Below are 20,465 nucleotides of genomic sequence, written 5' to 3' on the forward strand. Positions count from 1 at the left end.
AGCGCTTGCAGTTGCTCCTCAGGCCACGCTCCCTGCCCTGTCAGCGGCCGCGGGGCTGGGCTGGTGGCTGGGAGTGAGGGGCCATGCCGTGTGGATGGCCCAGTCTGAATGGGCCTCTGCCGGACCTTTTGCAGGAGTTGCCGGGCTGCCACCCGTTAAAGAGGATGTGTTACCTGTACCTGCTGTTGTAAGTTCTCCCCAGGCAGTGGGGTCCAGGAGCGGAGGGGTAGCTCAGGTAGGTAAATGGAAACTTCCAGAAGAGCACCCAGACCAGGACCACCCGACCTTCCCATGTGGCCTGCAACTCGGCATGCGTGCTGTCACTGGTATGGCCCCAAGCACTTTCCTCCATCCTCATCCAGGATGACTTCATCTCAGATCCTTCACTCATTCCACAAAGACCCTTTTTTCAGAAAATGTCCCTGGGCTTCCCTGGTGGCGCAGTGGTTGAGAGACTGCCTGCCGATGCAGGGAACACGGGTTCGTGCCCCGGTCCGGGAAGATCCCACATGCCGCGGAGCGGCTGGGCCCGTGAGCCATGGCCGCTGAGCCTGCGCGTCCGGAGCCTGTGCTCCGCAACGGGAGAGGCCACAACAGTGAGAGGCCCGCGTAATGCAAAAAAAAAAAAAAAAAGAAAGAAAGAAAATGTCCCTTTGTACATTCTAGGGGACACATCTTTTGGGGCCACCATTCAACCCACTATGTTTGTATAAAATAACCCTCGAATTTTAGGAGATGGCTGAGGTCCCATATAGACTGGCACTGGCAGCAGCCATGTGAGTGGGGGTCTGGGGAGAATGAGGACCCTGGAAATACGATGGGGTGGGTCAAGCCCTCTGTGGGAGGAGCAGCCAGGCTACTTCCCAGCTTACCTTTTGTATTTTCACTTAGATTGTGGGGCAGTGTCGGCCTTGCCTCTGGGTTTTGCTTTTAAGAAGTCAGATTATCAGTCTTTCTGTGTGGCTTCTCAATTTATGACATATTTAGAAAGGTATTCCCTATTCTGATAATATAAAAATTATTATCCCTCAAGTTCTTCTACAACTGTTTTTTGGTTTCGCATCTTTGGTCCAGTTGGGGTGTGTGTGTGTGTGTGTGTGTGTGTGTGTGTGTGTGTGTGTGTATCAGGTGTGAGATAGAAGGCTTTTTTCCTAGATGACCACCTAATTTTCTCAATACCAGTCAATGAAAGATCCCTCTTTTCCCAGCTATCTGCAATATTAATCTTCTACTAATCACGTAGGTTTTGGGGTCTATTCTGGCATTTTAATTTTTTTTCTGTTAATCTGTCTGAGAATCCATGCGTCAATGCCATTCACACTTGTGAGATCTTTGAATCAGGAGGCATCTAAGAAGTCATAGGCTAGTTGGCAGTGTTTTTCTTAGCGGCACACGAACCAGTGATGCACCTTATAATACACAGTGTCCTAGATTCAACAAAAGGGTAACAATTGTGGCTTTAAAATAGTTTACCTCCTGGTAGGCCTTATCACACCTCATTGCTCAGTGGAAGCACGGAGTCCTAACCACTGGACCGCAGGGAATTCCCTGAATGGGTTTTTAATTAGGATTTCATTAGATGATAGACTAATGAGAAGTGACATTTATATGACATTAAATCTTACCTTTAAGAACATTGTGTGTCTTCACAATGATCCAAGTACTTGTATGTGTGTATATCGCTCAAGAGAATGTTGACGTTTCTTTTATGTTCATTCTGTAAATATTGGGTGTCTACAGTGGAGGTACATCATAAACACAGCAGACCAAAGTCTCCTGCCCTCGGATTTTTGCACACCCTGAGATCATGAAGACATTCTACTGTGTCATCTTCCAGTTTATCTTGCCTTTCACATTTAGATCCACAGTTCACTTGGAATTGATTTTTGTTCGATTTCATTCCACCTAGATTGTCAGCTAATTAAGCACCATTTACTGAAAATCTACTTCGCTGTTCACCAGTAGTAATACTGTAATAAAGCAAGTGCTCATATATGGGTAGGTCTAGATATATTTCAAAGATAGAATCAGCTTTATTTTTCTTCAGTTCACATCTGGAGTTTGTGAAAAAGGAAGGAGCCAAGAATGATGCCATTGTTTGGGCCTGAGAAACAGAGGAGGGGTCAACTATGGGGGAAGGAATCTGGAGGAACAGAGTGGAAGCAGAAAGTCATGGCTTTGGACATAGCTGAGGCGGAGGCATCTCTTAGACATCACAGTGAAAATGTAGGGTAGGCAGGCAGAGATAAAAGTATCAAATTATATCTCTGAGAACCATTACCTTTACAAAATTAAAATCTTCATTTTTTTTGCTTTCAACTTTTGCTGAAATTAAAAACTGTTTCTTTTTAGTTCTTTGATAATTGGTCATTTTAACCATTTTAAGTGTATATTTCAGGGGCATTCATTACATTCACAATGTTCTGCGACCATCACTATTTCCAAAACTTTGTCATCACCCCAGACAAAACTCTGTGCCCATTATGCAATCACTCCAGTTCCCTCCTCCTAGCCCCTTGCAACCACTAATCTTTCTGTCTCTAAGCATTCTCCTTTCCTAGATATTTGTCCTTTTGTATCCAACTTCTTTCACTGAGCATGTTTTTGTTTTGTTTTGTTTTTTGTTTTTTGCAGTACGTGGGCCTCTCACTGTTGTGGCCTCTCCTGTTGCGGAGCACAGGCTCCGGACGCGCAGGCATGGCTCACGGGCCAAGCTGTTCTGCGGCACGTGGGATCTTCCTGGACCGGGACACGAACCCACGTCCCCTGCATCGGCAGGCAGACTCTCAACCACTGCGCCACCTGGGAAGCCCCACTGAGCATGTTTTTAAAGCTTATGCATGTTACAGCATGTATCGTAACTTCATTACTTTTTATGGCTGAATGATATTCCATTGTAAGTACAGTTGACCTTTGAACAACACAGGGGTGAGAAGCACTGACCCTCCATGCCAAAAATCTGTGTAAAGTTTACAGTCAGCCTTCTGCATCCTTGGTTTCACATCCATGAATTCAACAACCACAGACCATGTAGGAGTATGTATTTATTGAAAAAAATCTAAGTATAAGTGGACCCATGCAGTTCAAACCCATGTTGTTCAAGGGTCAACTGTATATAACACATTTCGTTTATCCATTCTTCTACTGATAAACACTTGGCTTGTTTCTACCTTTTCGCTATTGTGAATAATGCTGCTATGACATTCATGTATCAGTACAAGTATCCGTTTGAATCCCTGTTTGCCGTTCTTTTAGGTAGAGACCTAGGAGTAGAATTGCCAGGTCATATGGTAATTTTAACGTTTTGAGGAACCACCAAACTGTTTTCCACAGTGGCTGCATCATGTTACATTCTCACCAGCAAGGTACAGGGTTCCAGTATCTCCACATTCTCCCCAAGACTTGTTAATTCCCTCTAATCTTGTTATTTTCTGTTGTTGCTGCTTTTTAAATTATAGTTATCTTAGATGTGGGGTGGTTTCTCATTGTGGTTTTGATTTGTATTTCTCTAATGACTAATGATGTTAAGCGACTTTTTATGAGCTTAGTATAACATGCAATAAGACTTAATTTAAGGGTATAGCTTTATGACTTCTGAAAAATATATACACCCATGTAACAACCACCACAATCGAGATGCAGAATATTTTCATCACCCAGAATATTCCCTTGTCCCATTCCCAACCATTTCCATCAGCACCAGGCAACCAATGGTCTGCTTGTCTCCAGAGATTAGATCTACACGCACCCCTATGTTCATAGTAGCACTATTTACAATAGTCAAGACATGGAAGCAACCTAAATGTCCATCAACAGATAAGTGGATAAAGAAGATGTGTGTGTGTATGTATGTGTGTGTATATACATATATATATATATAAAACAATAGAATATATTGTCTCTCTCTATATATAGAAGTTTATATATATATATATATAAACAATAGAATACTACTCAGCTCTAAAAAAGAACGAAATAATGCCATTTGCAGCAAAATGGATGGACCTAGAGGTTATTATACTAAGTGAAGTAAGCCAGACAGAGAAACACAAATATCATATGATATTGTTTAGATGTGGAATCTAAAAAAAAAAAAAAAAAGATACAAATGAACTTATCTACAAAAAAGAAACAGACTCACAGACATAGAAAACAAACTTATGATTACCAGAGGGGAAAGGGGGGGGAAGGATAAATTAGGAGTTTGAGATTAGCAGATATAAACTAATATACATAAAAATAGACAAACAAGGTCTTACTCTATAGCACAGGGAACTATATTCAGTATCTTGTAGTAAACCATAGTGAAAAAGAATATGAAAAATATATATATTACTTAAAAGGATATATAAAAAAGAATTCTAAAAAGAAAATATAAATAACTGAATTGCTTTGATGTACCCCAGAAACAAAACATTACTTTACTTTAGTTAATCAACTATACTTTAGTTAAAAAAAAGAAATGCTGATACATGATCTATCGATGAACCTTGAAGACCTTATGCTAAGTGAAATACGCCAGACAGAAAAGGAAAACTATTGAACGATTCTACTTATATGAGGTACCTAGAAAAGAGACAGAAAATAGTATAGGCGTTACTGAGGAGAGGAGGGAGGGGGATGGGGAGTTATTGTTTAATGGGTACAGAATTTCAGTTTGAGATGATGAAAAAGTTCTGGAGGTGGACAGTGGTGATGGTTGCAGAACAACGTGTATGTACTTAATGCCACTGAACCGTACACCTAAGATGGTGTAGACATGTACTCAGATCAGTGCTGCTCAGAGTGAAAAGAATGAACACGTCAGAGGCAATGCCTCGGAGGTTCAGAGACAGCAACGATCCCCCAGACAGAGGCAGTCAGGGCAGCAGGCCTTTGGAACTTAAAACACCTAAGAATGGGGAGGCAGGCAGGGGTGGGGTGAGGGAGGTGAGTGCATTTTAAGGAGAGAGAAGAGTGAAACAAAAGCAGAGAGGAGAGGAAAGAGCCTTGCATAGTTGCTGCCCAAGAGGAAGGTGGCAGGTCCAGCGCGGGCCTTCTCCGAGCACTTTTCGGCTGGGGTTAGGGGCTAGAATTGTTTCCACCACTGTGGGGTCCATTGTCGGGCTAGTGGTGTTCGTCTCATCACAATACAAATAATTTTCAAAAGGTGCTAAACATCACCTCTTCTCACTCAGAACGACAGGGAAGCTGCTCAGAACATTTTTTTTTAAGTCATTCTTCACTCAACACTTGCTTTTGGTGAGAATCCGCTGATTAACCCTGTCCTCCCCCCCAGGGCCATTTATCTTCTACTACTTATCTGACCTTGTCAAGCTTTGGTTCCCCCACTAAAGGAATTTCAAACATAAGACAGCAGCTGGACAGAGATTTTGTTGGATGGAGAGCCTTCCAGAAGTGCTTGGCCTTGAAAATCTTTACCTACAGATAACAAACTTCGCTGAGTGAGATGCTTTTGGAGGAAGTCACTTTAACAGCTGTACATTTAACCCCATTCCCTGGGCAAATCCCAGCCTAGGGGCCCCACGCTCCCTCCCCGTAGCAAGCAGTTACAGTCAGCATGGACTACAGCTTAAAAGGTGTCTGCCATGTCCTGAAAGCCGTTCTTGGGGGGAGGGGGGGCGCTCTTGCCAGGCCCCCTCCTGAGTACAGCTGTGCAGGAGCGCTCCAGCCTACCCCCTAAAGGCCCTGGGGATGCCAGAACTTTGTGTTCTCACAATGTTTATCCCTTGTTCACCATCCCAGAAGGAACCTCCACTGCCTCTCCTGCTGTGCTCTCCCTCCACCCTGCTCTGATTCTTCTCCCCAGTAAACACCCCTCTCCTCTCCAGAGCCTAAACCCCTCTACTATGGGGCTCACAAAGCCCTCCACACCCTCAGCCCTTACCTCCTGCAGTAGATGACACCTAGCTCCCCGGCCCCTAAGGGCTCGGCTTCCCCACGGCCCTCCCCAGCTGCTCATTTTCTCATAGTCCGCTAGCTCAGGGTCAGGAGGTGGGGTCACCAGCCTCCCTGCTCCCCAAGGCCACATCCATTTCCCCTCCACTCTCTGAGGTTTAAGCCAGACCTCAACCCATGCCCACCTCCCTCCTGGTCACTCCCCTTACTTACCGAAGACTTTGGCAATGGGCTCACAGCCTTCTCCACCCGACTGCCACCACCATCCAAGGTGGCCTCTGTGGCCCATCCATCCCACACCCTGGGCTCTCTGTCCCTTGACTTCATCTCCAAATACCTTCCCCTCCACTCCATTTCAGCCACAGCTTCCCATGGGCAGAACGTCTGAGATCCGGAACCCACACACCTGTACCCGCGTGTCATACTCTCCCAACCTTCCGGCCCATCCATCCAGTTACTCCCATCACATTAGCGCTCATTCCTCAGCAAGACCTCAAATCCATTCATTTCTCCAATTTCTCCCAGTCTACCAGCCCCCTCTGGCCTTATGTCACTCACTCCCTACCCTGCTTGAACTGCGGGCTCCGTCCCTTCAGTTACTCTCTTGTTCAACTCCTCAACATCACCACTGTCTTTCTAACCCCAACCCTGGACAAGTCGAACAGCCTTTTTCTGTGCAGATCTCATGATGGAGAAAAGCACACAGCCTAGGAGAGTGGGGCCTCCAGATCAATGGCCACACATCTCAGCTGGGTCCTCTACGCTGACCACAGTTCTCTGTCCTAGTGCCACGGGGCCCACCCTGGGGAGCACAGCACTCCTCTGACCGAAACCTGATCCATTCTCTCCAGCTCCTCAGCAGCCTTGAGCCACATTTCCTGCTCTCATCCTCCTACATGGACAACCTTTCCCCGGACAGAGAAACTTCAAGCAGCATCTAAACAGATGAAAGTACTCCGGTCTCTCTCATCTGAAAAGTACATAAATAAGCCTCTCTTGAGCACATCCCCCTCCACCCACTGCCCCATCTCCCTTCCCCTTCATAATCAGATGTCTAGCTCCCTGCCTCGATTTCCCCATCTCCTTACTCCTTGCCCTGCTGTCATCAGGCTCCTGCCTCCACCAGCCACAGCTGCTCACACAAGGTCACAGGTGTTGCTCTGACACAGCTGACCCTCCCTCCTTGCCCGTGCCTCTGAGACATCACACTCCTCCCGTCTACCTGTATCTCAGCCCCCTCGTCCCATGACCCCTAAGGTTGCAGGTTGCCTAAGATCTCTCACAGGCCTTCTGCTCTCAAAACTTCAACTCCCATCAAACGCTGATGCCTCACAAATCTACATCTTCAGACATGTTCGGCCAACTGCCTGCTAGACTTTTCCACTCAGATGCCACAGAGGCTACCGCTCAGTGACAACATGGCCAGAACCAAATTATCTTCTCTTCAACTCACTTCTCCTCTACCTCACTCTTCTCAGTGAATGGCAGCCCCACCCATCCTGTCCCAGGGCAGACCCGCACCCAGCATATAACTAAAGATCATTATTTGCAGAATAAAAATGAACCACTGAGCCTCCCTCATTCTCCACAGCCAATCACCACGAATTATCAATTTTATCTCCTACTATATCCCCGTGCTTCTTTCTTAATTGAGGCTGGCTGCCTCCTACACATCCTTCAGAAGGCTTCAGGGACCCTAACTCCGGAGGGACAGGGATCTTGCCCGCTGTTCCCAAGGCCCGTGACTGCCGCCACGGCCCGGACCACCACGCACTGTCCGGCCGGCCCTGATGAGTGACACCCCACTGCACTGGGCGCTCCATCTCCATAGCGCCCACGGCCGGGCACACAGGAGCCTCCCAGCAAGCACTGAACGGATGGAGCGAAGGAACGTAAGAGTAATGAGCGAAAGGGCCACGGATGACACGCAATCTCGGAGAGAAGGCCGGAAGGCCCTGCGACAGGCAGGACCTCTGGCTGTGCAAGCCCCGCGCCCGGAGCGGCCCCACGCGGCAGCCGAGCAGCCCCGCCCCCAAGTCACGCGGTGCTCCCCACGGCCAATGGAAACGGTCCGCTGGCCTCCTCGGCGGACGCTCCCGGCCCGCGCGCGGTTTCTCAGCCAATGGGAGCGGCCTTCGTCGCCCTCGAGGCGGGGCGGGGCGGGGCGGGGCGGGGCGGGGCGCGGGTTCCTGGGATGGCGCGATTGCGGGCCTGTTCTCACGTCGCGTTCCCTCCAGCGTAGTCTAGGCTCCTGCTCTGCCAACCGACTGATGATGGGGCGTCTGGGCGCCCGGCGCGGCCTGGAGTGGCTGCTGGGCCTCTACTTCCTCTCCCACATCCCCATCACCCTGCTCGTGGACCTGCAGGCGGTGCTTCCGCGCGATCTCTACCCCGTGGAGGTGAGGGCGCCGTCTGTCCTAGCCGCCGGTCGCCGAGGTTGGCGCCCCTCGGCGTAGCGATTGCCCCGGCGTCCCCGTGATCTCCCCTCCTCCGGCCTGGCGCCCCGCCTCGCCCAATCAGGGTTCCCTCCTGCTTTCCTTGGGTCCCGCCGGCGCTCCGGGCCCTCCTTACCCTTCAACTCGACTTCTTCCTCGGGGTTTTCTTTGTCCTTCCCAGCCGCTTCCCCAAGGCTCCTGGGGCCAAACACCTTGCTCCTTTTAAAGACAGTTCTTCCCTGGGTTTAAGACTCCCACACCCCAGCTCTGGTCAGTTGTCAGTATTTGAGGGAAGTAGCCTGGATGAACCAGTGTCTAAATTATGGACACATATTGGATTTGTTTTCAAGTTGTGTTTCTTGGGAGAGCTTTAAAAATACCGACTAATCCCAAAGAAATAACGCAAGTAGTATTAGACCCCTCTAAGGGACATTGGCAGAGCGTCCTGATTTCAAGATTAGGATCCAGCAACTTCAAAAGCTCAGAAGTAAACGACACCTTTTCAAATCGGCCTCTTTTATTGGGTTTGAGCAAGAATGATCACCTGAGTAGAAACGGAGGCGAAAGCCCCATTTCCTGGTTGTTGGAGAGCATTCTTTACCCCAAACTTTAACTTTTGCTTTAAATGCTTTTTATTTATTGAGTTTTATTTTCATGTCTGGACCCTATAACCTTCTATCACGGAATTCCAGTCCTCAGTTCTACACTTCTCCAATCTGTCTGCAGAACTACAGGCAAGCCTGATGTGTCTAGTAAAGATTTGATTTTACCTCTGTTTCTCTTTAAATGCTTTTTCTCTGCAGAGCAGGGGTTCTTAACCTGAGGTCCATGAACCCCTAATGGGGTATGCAAAATTGTGTGTGCCTTGTTTTCCATAGCTTCCATCAACTTTTCCAGGGGTCTGACCCTCCCCAAAAGGTTAAGAGCCACTGCTCAACAATAAACCCCCACTCCGTAGTCTGGTTTGTTTCTAACTCCAAGCATAAATGGGAAGACCTCTGACCTACCTTTTCCTGGGAAAAGTGTAGGTTGTGTGTGGCAAGAGCATTGTCTGGGGACTTGGTTCTTCCAAGAACTTCTTGAGTTCCTTGGGCAAGTCAGGGCTCTGTAGCTTCAACTGTCAAGTAGGAGAGAGATGAGTTAAGTCGCAAGCTCAAACATATACAAGATGTATTAGTTTCCTATTGCTTCTGTAACGAATTACAAAAATATAGTGATTTAAAACAACACGAATTTATTATCTTTCAGTTCTGGAGGTCAGAAGTTTGAAATGAGTCTTGTAGGCCTTGTTCCTTCTGAAGGTCCTAGTGGCGGATCTGTTCCTTGCCTCTTCCAGTTTCTGGTGGCTGTGGGTGTTCTTGGCTTGTGGCCACATCACATCAATCTCTGCTTCGGTCCATCACTTTGCTGCCTTTTCTTCTTTAGTCCGATCTCCCTCTGCCCAACTTTTATAAGGACACTTGTAATTACATTTAGGGCCCACCAGATAACCAGGATAGTCTTCCCATCTCCAAATCCTTAACTTAATCACATCTGCAAAGTCACTTTTGCCAAATAGGGTTACATTCATAGGTTCCAGGGATTAAGATGTGGATGTCTTTGGGATCCATTATTCAGCCTACGACACAGGCCCAGGTAGTACATGATCCTTCTAAACAGGTCATCACAGCTCCGCATTAGCCATTAGTTGCCTTGAAGAAAGGAGAGCCATGTCTGTGCAAAGTCTGTGTGGCCAACAGGACTCAAGCAGGCTGCCTGTTCACAATCTCTGATGTTATGAGTCCCTTTAATACTAGGCAGTCATAGGACTTCCCTGGTGCTCCAGTGGGTAAGTCTTTGCACTCCCAATTTGGGCGGCCCGGTTCGATCCCTGGTCGGGGAACTAGATCCCACACGCCTGCCGCAACGAAAATCCCGAGTGCTGCAACTAAGACCCGGCACAAGCAAAATAAATACATACATACATAGCAGTTATGTTACTCCAGGTAGCCAACCGTTCCAGACTTAACAGCTGTTGGTTTTCCTATCTTTTGTGAATGTGCCATTCCCACAAGTTCTTGCTCTCCACTCACAAAATACAATTAAAATGTTTCCAAAATCATAAAGACCCCATTTAAACTTATATATTTGATTTGGTAGTTTTCTCAGCTTTATTTTTTTTTTTTTTTTTTGGCGCTACGCGGGCCTCTCACTGTTGTGGCCTCTCCCGCTGCGGAGCACAGGCTCCGGACGCGCAGGCTCAGCAGCCATGGCTCATGGGCCCAGCCGCTCCGCGGCATGTGGGATCTTCCCGGACCAGGGCACGAACCCGTGTCCCCTGCATCGGCAGGCGGACTCTCAACCACTGCGCCACCAGGGAAGCCCTCAGCTTTATTTTTTTAAGTTGACTTGTAGTAAAAGGTCAAGGGCCAACATAGGCAGGATCTGACCAGAAACTCTGTAAGTGTGTGTGTGTGTGTGTGTGTGTGTGTGTGTGTGTGTGTGTGTGTGTGTGTGTGTCTATGATACTGTTTAAAGACCTTAGTAACACAGGGGCCACCCAGCTTGGAAGGCCTGTGTCTCTATTCATTCTTGTTGCTTTGGGGTGGGCAATGATGGTTTTGTTGCTTCTGTATGGGGAAATAATAATAATAAAAGCCCTGAGTTATTTTCACATTCTCTTTGAAAAATGCCAAATTTTAACATCTGTTGTGTTTTTCCTCCCTAAATAGAAGGAATTTCTCCAGAACTAAAAAGCTTGTGGAGATCACATAATGGTTAGGCTAAAATTTGCAAATATCTTTCTTGGTTTGAATCAGATCAACACTTTGAAAAACTCTTACTGTGAAACAATAAGAATTTAGTTTGGATTAGAACATGGAGAGGATGGGAAGCATTTCGTAGTATCATCTGCAGCTGGGTAGCATTGCTTCTGTTAAAATACGGGAAAACAAGTGAGCATCTAGATGCTGAAAGTTTGTGCGCTCATTCTAAGAGGAGTGCAAGACCGTTCAGTAGCAACTTCGGTCTATAAATCCATGTGCGTAGGCCAGGTGAATATTTTAATGGATAACAATGATAAGTTGAGTCAAATGTGAGTCAGTTATAAATGGAAAGTTTTATTTTGGGGGGTCTTACCTAATAATTATTAATGACCAGTTGCATGCTGAGATTTTAATAGGATTAAATTGAACTTCTCCAAATATGTATTACATTCAGTTAAGTAATCTTAACCTTTACTGTGTGCTAGCCATTGTTCTAATGACTGTAAGTATTAACTCTTTTTATCTTACCAACAGCGAGGTAGGTACTATAACTGGGAAACAAGTTTAGTGAGATTAAGTGCTTTGCCCAGAGCCAGTACTCAGAGCCAGGCACTCAGCCCCTGGGTACCATGCTCATCACTCTGCTTGGGGGTTAAGGGTGTTGACCCTCCAGTTGAAAATCCACGTACAGTTTATAGTCAGCCCTCCATACCCACGTTCCTATCTTCAAATTCAACCAGCCACCGACTGACCGTGTAGTACTGTAGTATTTACTGTTGAAAAAAATCTGCATATATGCGGACCTGCACAGTTCAAACCTGTGTTGTTCAAGGGTCAACTGTGTTTTAAATTTTGCTGTTATCATCGTGCAGCCCTTAGAAATTACAGTGTTGTACAAATCTGCCTGGATTTATGAAATAGGTGGATCTGAATGTATACGAATTAAACAGAAAGTGAAGTTCAAATGAACCAGAATGCCTTTTTTTAAAAATAAATTTGTTTTTGGCTGCATTGGGTCTTTGTTGCTGCGTGTGGGCTTTCTCTAGCTGCAGCGAGCGGGGGCTACTCTTCGTTGCAGTGCGCGGGCTTCTCATTGCAGTGGCTTCTCTTGTTGCAGAGCACAGGCTCTAGGCGTGTGGGCTTCAGTTGTGGCACGCCGGCTCAGTAGTTGTGGTGCACGGGCTTAGCTGCTCCGCGGCATGTGGGATCTTCCCGGACCAGGGATCAAACCCATGTCCCCTGCATTGGCAGGCAGATTCTTAACCACTGTGCCACCAGGGAAGCCCAAATTAACCAGAATGCCTTTTAAATTCTGCAATAAATCTTTCAAAATACATCCTTCCAATTTTTTTTTTTTAAGTAAATCTAGAAAGCAAAGAAGGATCTTAAAAAATTTTGTCCAAGTTGCTTGTTTTACAGATGAGAAAATAGAGCCCAGGAGAGATGCAGTGAATATCTATGAATATTTTCTACCACATTACCATCCTGAAAAGTGCTTAGAAGGAAGCTAAGGATATTGCTGTGAATTTAAATTTCAAGTCAAATACAAATTCAAGATCACTTGGTCAATAAATTGATTATCTAGCTAAGGCCTTTTTGTAATTAATATTATGCTAACAGAATGTTTGTTTCTGGATGTTTGCTTAAAGCTCACTTGCAGCACAGAGGCCTCTATTTCACAATAGTGAGCCTTTATCTTTAGATTAAAAATTAACAGGGAAAATATCTTTGGATTTTCCATTGTAAGCCAAATGCTTACCTTGGAAGCTGTCTTGATTTATCATAATATCAAGATGCCATCTCTAGGAGGTTAAATGTGAAATGTGACAGACCTTCAGTAGTCTACGTAGTGTGGAGAGCCCTAGGCTTTGGGCTCTTAAAAGAGCACAAAATGGGCAGCCTCAAACCCTCCTGCTTCCTTCCCCTGCCTGCAGCCTCGTCTACATGGATCTGCATCTTTTGATTTGACAGTGTCATCACGAAGGTGGGGCCCAAGCTAGAACCGAGACCACTCACTCTCCAGAGTGAGGCAGAGTCTGTTCCTCTGCAAATATACTACTGATCTCCTAAAAGAGAAAAAAACTTTAGAATTAGGGGGGTAAAGAATGACAAGGAACTTGAGATTTGGGGATAAGTTAGATTGTCTAAAATTGCAACTTCGCAGAGGTTAGATTTACCTCCCTTACACTTACCCCCGCACCTCACCCCCCCAAAAAAAGACAAGGAAACTTATTTCTGTATTTGAGGCAATCTGGCCCTTGGAGCTTGCTGTGCAGTTGCTATTTTGAAAGGACAAACGTCAGGATGGTTTTCACATCATTTCTTTATAAAGAAGGCTGTTGTTGGCAGATACTTCACGTTTGTACGTTCAGCTGAGAGCCTACTGAGTGCCACATACTGTTGCTCCTGACAGTATCCACACCTGGCCATGTGTTATCACAGACATGCTGGGCTGGAAGAGCTGAGGAAAGCTGCTGGGAGAAGGTAACATTTGAGTTAGAGCTAGTGAGTTTTTATTAAATGACCATCTAGGCTGCACCACAAAAGCCAGCTGGGTGTGCCGTCTGCTGCCAAGGGAGCTGGGTAGTGAGAGGCTCTGCCAGCGGGTTGGAGCTGCTGAAGCCTGTCCTGCCAGGTAGCTGTATTCATTGTGATCCTCATCTTTTCCCAGCTGAGAAACCTGCGGCAGTGGTATACTGAGGAGTTCAAAGACACCCTGCTACAGAACCCCCCGGTGTGGTTTAAGTCCTTCCTGTTTTGCGAGCTTGTGTTTCAGCTGCCTTTCTTTCCTGTCGCAACATATGCCTTCTTCAAAGGTTAGTAAATGGGGAAATCTCATTTTTGCTCTGAAACCAGGTCCCAGAAATCTTTTGGGAAAGTTTTACCAAGGGAGAGGGGAGTGGTCCCTGGAGACTGTATGAGGGTGATATAGGATTGGTGGGAACGGCCAGGATAGATCTTGTATAGGGACATTAATGTGGCTCAGGCTAGTGTCTGTGGTCAGCTGGGCTGCAGGACTGCCTCAGTCAACTAGAAATCTCTCACACACATGAAACCTGAGGCTACTTTCAAGTTTGAACTTGTTCCTTTTTATCGTCCCTCCCCCCCCACCCCCCCAACAGAATTTCTCGTTTGTTGGTGCTTTTACTTTCCTGCTTTGGGTATATCATACTGCCTTGTAAGAAGTAGCATCAAGCTAATCTCTAAATGGCTTAACTTCTCATTTAAAAATTATTCTTACAGTGTCCCCATGACGAATGCCTTTAAAAAGAAGGTGGCCATACCAGTGTTCATGGTAACTAAGCTTGTACAGCTTCTCTCCCACTGGAACCCCCAAGCCATCTCTTAGCAGAATCTCTTGATCCCTCTCACCTATATATAATTACTTAGCAAAGAGATGTTGCTGACAGGGCAGCCCCCGCCTCCTCCCCTTTCCCCAACTGCACTTTAGACCAACCTGGTTTAACTAGTAATGGCGATTTAACTGCCCTAGAGTTTTTCTGTATTAATTCTGACACCACCCAGTGTTCTTTGGCAGTCAGTGGCTAGGGCTCCAGCTGTCACATAAGTTTGCACCTTGGGCATTATTATATCACATCCAGTTTCCACTTGGTGCAAAAGGAGCTAGAATGATTCAGCTGAAGGGAGCAGGCAGAGACAGGGTGGAGGATGCTGTGGACATACCTGGAGCCATGAGCAGATCTAACCCTTATCTCTTTCTCTCCTCGATGACCTCAGGAGGCTGCAGGTGGATCCGCACCCCTGCAATCATCTACTCGGTTCAAACGATGACAACTCTGATTCCAATCCTCTCCACATTTCTACTCGAGGATTTCTCCAAAGCCAGTTGTTTCAGAGGACAAGGACCTAAGACTTTCCACGAACGACTACTCCTTATATCTCTCTACATGCCCTACTTTCTCATCCCTCTTATACTTCTGCTTTTCATGTTGCACAACCCCTACTACAAGTATGAGGAGAAAAGAAAGAAAAAATGAGGAAAAATCACCCCGGGTCCAGGGGAGAGGTGACCACAGGGCAGTTTCCTGTTGGACCCAGTACCAGGAAAATGCTCAGAACCCATGTTTTCAGTAGTATTTGAAACACACCAGCAGCAACACACAAGGCCAAGGCACTGGCAGGAGGCACATCAAGCCCTCATCTTCCAAGGGCACTGGCATAAACAGACCGATCACCTGAGGATGAGGAGAGGGGTGTGGGCTAGGTTATAGGGAAGTGGTGCCAAAGGCCTCACTGTGTGCCCAAGTGCCATTGTAGGATTACTAAAGGCAGGACCAGACCAGACACCAGATAAACTTCCAAGCAACATGGCCTACTTGGCATGTTCATGAGTCATTTGATCCACAGTATACATGTGACTAACCCTTTGACTCATGACTCTACAGCGTGTCACTGGGGTGTCTCAGGCCATTTTTAAGCTTGAAGCTGTGCCTCTGTGACATTCATTAAAAACTGTTTTCTTGTCCCCACACCTAGGTGGGGGTGAGCTATTCTGTAAGAGGGTTAAACTTAGTTTTCCTTAAACGTTCAACCTTGGCATGACCTTCAGTCAGAAATGGGTCAAATTGGAAGGTGTATTGTTGCTGTCTTAAACAGGTTGTCCCAGGAGAAGAGATTTTTTAAAGTCTCCTTGTTTATCCTCTTTCCAAGCCTCAGTCTTCTATTACTTTTTACAGACCACCTAACATAAGTTCCTTTGACATCTGTTGTCTCAAACCTGCGCTGGAGGTGTCCCTCCTACTGGATAACTTCGTCCTACCGAATAGTTTAATAATTCCTTCCTGTCTCATTCCCAGTCAAAGGCAACGGGTGGCGGGGAGCTGCGCATGACAGGTCCAGCGTGTGCATACAGGGTCTCTTCACGTTAGTACTTGGTATTCTGCTAGCTTTCTCTAAATTCATACTCGAGGCCAACTCAAAAAAAAAAAAAACAAAAAAACTTGTGAACACACATGGAAAATGGTAGATGCTGGTTCTGGTTAGTTCCCCTTTTTTGCCTGTTTTGCTTACAAGCCCTCATGGTCTGATTGTTGGGAGTATCGTCTGACTCTTGTGTCTGGTCAAAATAAAGGTAGCTGCTGACCACTGCCTGGTTTGTTTTGTGGACCAGGGGCTAGAGAGTCCAGGGTTCTCTTACAAAAGGTTAAATGTACATTTCAAGGGCACCAGGAAAAGAGGTAGATCAAGCCATTTGAAAATAATAATTTATTGCTTTTCCTTCCAAAGCTTTGTGAATTTACAAAAAAAGTTTATAGGCCGCTCAGTTCAGACTGAGAATGCAAGAGGTGAGAACCTGGACCACAATGGCCACTGGGTGTTCGCCTGCAGATAGGCACTGACGTCTGAAACAAGCTCCCCCAGATTTGTTTTATTGCCTTCAGAGATGCTGCATTCCTCACACACCATCTCACACAACACACTTGGGTCATCAGTCAAGTCACTGGATTGGTACAGAGGTTTTTTTGTTTTGGGGGTTGTGGGGTTTTTTTCTTTTTTTTGCCCTCCTGCTAGAAAATGAAATTTTCAGTTCATTTCTGAAAAATAAATTGGTCAATAAATTCATTTTGTTCTGCTTCTACTTTACACAGAGCTTCGTATTCAACCCGATACCTGAAAAACAAAATTGTTAGAAGCCCTCAAAATGGATGAAATAAACCATGGACTTAATTCTTCTAGAGAAGAATGTTAAGTGATTTAGATGATTCCAAGAAACGGTGTGAGTTCAAAATGAAGTTAGTGAGGGCAAGAAAGAGAGAAAAAATAAGAGGCAAAGCCCTACCTAGGGCCACCCATAAGAAGTCTCCAGCCCTGCGAGTCTTCCTTTCAGAGAGCCAGCCAACTCGGGACACTCACTACCTGAGTGTTCGTGCTCTCAAACTACTAGAGGCTGTCTGATAGTGACATTTTTTCCCACGAAATGTAATTTTATTTTTATTTTAATCAGGATGACAAGTTAAGACACTATTCCTGGGAGAACGATGATGAAGAATAAGAACCAGAGGTGACCATTCAAAAAGGAAAAATAGAACTGCAGTTCAGTAAAGAACTTGCTTTATGTCAGAACTTCTTACCTTTCAAGCTGCATTTTCTTTTCAGCTATTAGTGCCTGGAGTTGCTGCTGTTGGGCTTCTCTCTGTTTTGCTATAGATTTGAGCAAGTTCCGAGCACCAATGGCCTAGAAAAACACGATACTGCCAAAGAAAGCCATGGCTTCATTAAAGTCCTCAAGTGGGGAAGGGACGCTGCCTGGGGCCGGTGGAGGGTGGGGCGCAGCGTGGGGAAAGTTGAGCCTCAGAGCTTTAGGAGTCAGTCAGAAAGAGGCTTAATTAACCTCACGATCCCAAAGTGCCCGGTGAGAACGGAACTGCAGCTCTGACGCAGACCTAGGAGTGTCCCCAGAGCCTGGCACACGGTGGCCCATTTGGTGTGCCATTTGTGTCCTTTGCCAAGTCATCTACACTCTGCACGCCTTCATTTTTTCATTTATAAAATGAGGGTAAACACCTATCTCAGTGATGACGTGAAGATTAAAGGAAACAATGACTGAAAGTACACTGGCATATAAGAGTTCAATAGTAGGTTAACTGGACCAGGAATTATTTCAGGTGTACAACATAATCATTCAATATTTGCATGGGTATTCTTATTTAAAATCTTGTTGTAATTAAAGAATCCCCGCCCACCTTCCCCTACCCCCCGACCCCCAAATAAGTCAAGAGGGCAGAAGGATGAGAGGCTAGTGAACCAGGCCAAGATTTAGACAAAACTCATGCTGATCTTACCTTCATCTTCTCATTTTCTGCTTCTTTTGCAAGTTGGTCAACAAGCTCAATTAAACCACCAACTATTTTCTGAAACTGGCCAATTTCTTTTGGGGAAAGAACAAAACAAAATGTTTTATTTTCTCAGTATCACCACTCTCCCTCAGCATTCCCTTGCAGCAAGAGGGCGGGGCTAACTGCGCCTTCTAATTTGTGTCAGAAAACGTTTGGTGTTTGACACCCTTGGTCTGAACCTAGAGAAGGGTGGCCAGGTGCCCAGAGCTGGACTGGGGCATATTTGGATCTTGAGGCACAAAGGGCTGTGTTCATGAAAGAACCGCCTCAGACGTGAACACTGCCTCTAGACAAGCCTCAGATAAGACACTAGATTTCAGTTAATGGTGGGGTAGGGGCTTTCCACCTATGACCTGAGCTAATAAAAAGCTCAAAGCATTTAAGGACTTAATCTCGCATTTGCTTTTTTCAATGTCCTTGGGTGTAGTGGAACCCCATGTTACTGAGGAGTAAACTAAGGCCCAGAGGGTAGGACGACATGCACACAGCAATCAGAAGACTGGTGAGAGAACCCACGCTACCTTTCACCAGTCAAGCTCTCTCCACAGCCTACAGATGTCCAAAAGCTCAGAAATCCCTGCTCTAGCTAGATCTGCTCTGTATTCACTGCTACTGGGTTTGCTTGGCTGCTGGGACAGGAGGCATCCCGGGTATCTCTAGCTAAAAAAAATGAGTCTTTTGAACTGCCTCTAGAAATTTTCACTCCAAATAATGGCAAGTCAGGGACTTCCCTGGCAGTCCAGTGGTTAGGACTCTGCACTTCCACTGCAGGGGGCACCGGTTTGATCCCTGGTCAAGGAACTATTTATTTACTTATGGTCATGCCCTGAGGCATGGCAATCAATCAATCAATAAAGGCAAGCTGGGTACTCAGAACACTATTTCTCCCAAGAAATCAAATCATAACTCCACTTCCCACCCCCAAGCCATAGTTCTGAAGTTTAAGGTTCCTGAGATGGCATATCTAAACAAATACCCTCCTCTCTCCATTGCAGTGTTTGTTTCGATTGGTGCTCTGGGACTACACAAGAAGGCAGGTAGACAAGGTGGGTGGCACATGGGAATTCATGAAGGCCAGGCTCAACCTTCTGGGAGCCAGCAGCTCCACTGTGGCAGGGCCAAAAGCTGCAGTCCGGGGGTGGGGGCGGGGCACAAAGCTGAGTGGCACCATGTCTCCCCAGATGACACTCACTGTCCACAAAGTCCTTGCACTCTTCCTTTAGCTCTATGGTCTGCTGGGTAACCTCTGGGTCCAACACCCGCAGCTTGTTCAGCTCATCAAAGTGCAGCCCTGCTTCACCCAGGATGTCCTTGGCCATGGCTGTAAAGAAACCAGCCCCAATCCCCGATCACTTCCCAGCCACTCAAGGAAATGCCTGCTTCCAGCCCAGCCCCACTCCTGGCCCCGGACACCAATGCCAAAAACCCAGACGTTCCAAAGGCTCCCCCTTCCCTCTGCCTCTGCCTCTCTGAGCCTCACCTGTTTCCTTTCCAGCTTCCCTAGAGAAGAGCAGTCCTGCTCTGAAGGGGTAACAGTGTCAGCCAGGAAGAGGTGTGTCATAGGAGCAAGGGTCAGGAAAGAATAAACTCCAGCTGCTTGTCACAGGCATCGTTCATTCAACACACATTTCTTGAGGGCCTACTACATGCCAACACTGCTAGATGCTGGGGGTAAAGATGAGTACAACATGGTGCCCGCCCTGGAGGAGCACAGAGTTTAGCTGGAGGAAGACAGACATGTACACTGAAAAATAATACTATGTTAAGTGCTTTTACAGAAATATCACTAAAGCGTGGAGGAGAATAGAACAGTTAACTTGGGGTGAGGAAGTGATATGTGAACTAAGTTGTGAGCCATAAGCATATTTATTTAACCACAGCTATGTACCCAAAAAGACATAAAAGAGCTTTTCAAATATAGTACAGGAACAACATAAAAGTAAAAGAAAATCTGAGTGAATTAAAAATTAAGGTTAAAAAAATAAGAAGCCAGGTGTAAGAATATTACCCAAAATGTATGCCACAGGCACAGCTGCCTGAACTGGGACCCAAAGGGGTCAGTCTCTTTCTAGCAGAAAACACAAAAAGAAGTGAAATATCATCAAGAACATACCGATAAGGAGGCCAAGGAAAGGCATTCCAAGCAGAGAAAACAGCCTGGACAAGAGCATGAAGCCAGTGGAAGGGCCTATCCTGCCTAGAAGATGAAAAGACAGAGGATGGAGCCGGAAAGGTTGGATGGAGCCAGATCAGAAGCACCCTGTGTGCTAAGCTAAGGAGTCTGGCTTTTTTTTTTTTTCCACAGACAAGAGAACCAGCAGAGATCACTTCTCCCTTCCCAGGCCACCTTGCATTCCTGGTCCAAAGGTTGCCTCAACTCTGGGAAGGAAACACTGAAAACTCACCCTCGTTCTGGCTTAAACACACACACAAAATAAAATAAAATAAAAATAAGAGAGCATATACCCTGTCTAAAAAGGGAGGCAATGCTACTGAGGTCTAGCCATTGGCTGCTATACCAATTCTCACAC

General features: G+C 46.2%; 2 protein-coding genes across 2 annotated transcripts; one reads left to right on the forward strand and one right to left on the reverse strand.

Moving 5' to 3' along the window:
- Positions 1-8,171: 8,171 nt before the first annotated feature.
- On the forward strand, positions 8,172-15,075 carry TMEM97 (transmembrane protein 97). Its single transcript, XM_065897838.1, has 3 exons — positions 8,172-8,297; positions 13,749-13,893; positions 14,816-15,075. Exons 1-3 carry the CDS (start codon positions 8,172-8,174, stop codon positions 15,073-15,075), a joined length of 531 nt encoding a protein of 176 aa, XP_065753910.1.
- Positions 15,076-16,626: 1,551 nt separating this feature from the next.
- Positions 16,627-19,495, reverse strand: IFT20 (intraflagellar transport 20). The gene is given in 6 exon segments (XM_065897323.1): positions 16,627-16,708; positions 17,170-17,273; positions 17,881-17,966; positions 19,127-19,255; positions 19,415-19,439; positions 19,442-19,495. Coding segments are annotated over 6 exon segments (480 nt in total).
- Between the last annotated feature and the right edge of the window lie 970 nt (positions 19,496-20,465).

The sequence above is a fragment of the Phocoena phocoena genome, chromosome 19 (genome assembly GCF_963924675.1).
Source record: "Phocoena phocoena chromosome 19, mPhoPho1.1, whole genome shotgun sequence".
Taxonomy (NCBI): Eukaryota; Metazoa; Chordata; class Mammalia; order Artiodactyla; family Phocoenidae; genus Phocoena; species Phocoena phocoena.

What these genes read in the sequence shown, in the direction of transcription:
- TMEM97 (XM_065897838.1), top strand. Translation starts at nt 8,172, where the DNA reads ATGGGGCGTCTGGGCGCCCGGCGCGGCCTGGAGTGGCTGCTGGGCCTC. An exon ending in GCGATCTCTACCCCGTGGAG is followed by an intron (nt 8,298 to 13,748) that starts GTGAGGGCGCCG and finishes ATCTTTTCCCAG; the next exon opens with CTGAGAAACCTGCGGCAGTG. An exon ending in AACATATGCCTTCTTCAAAG is followed by an intron (nt 13,894 to 14,815) that starts GTTAGTAAATGG and finishes CGATGACCTCAG; the next exon opens with GAGGCTGCAGGTGGATCCGC.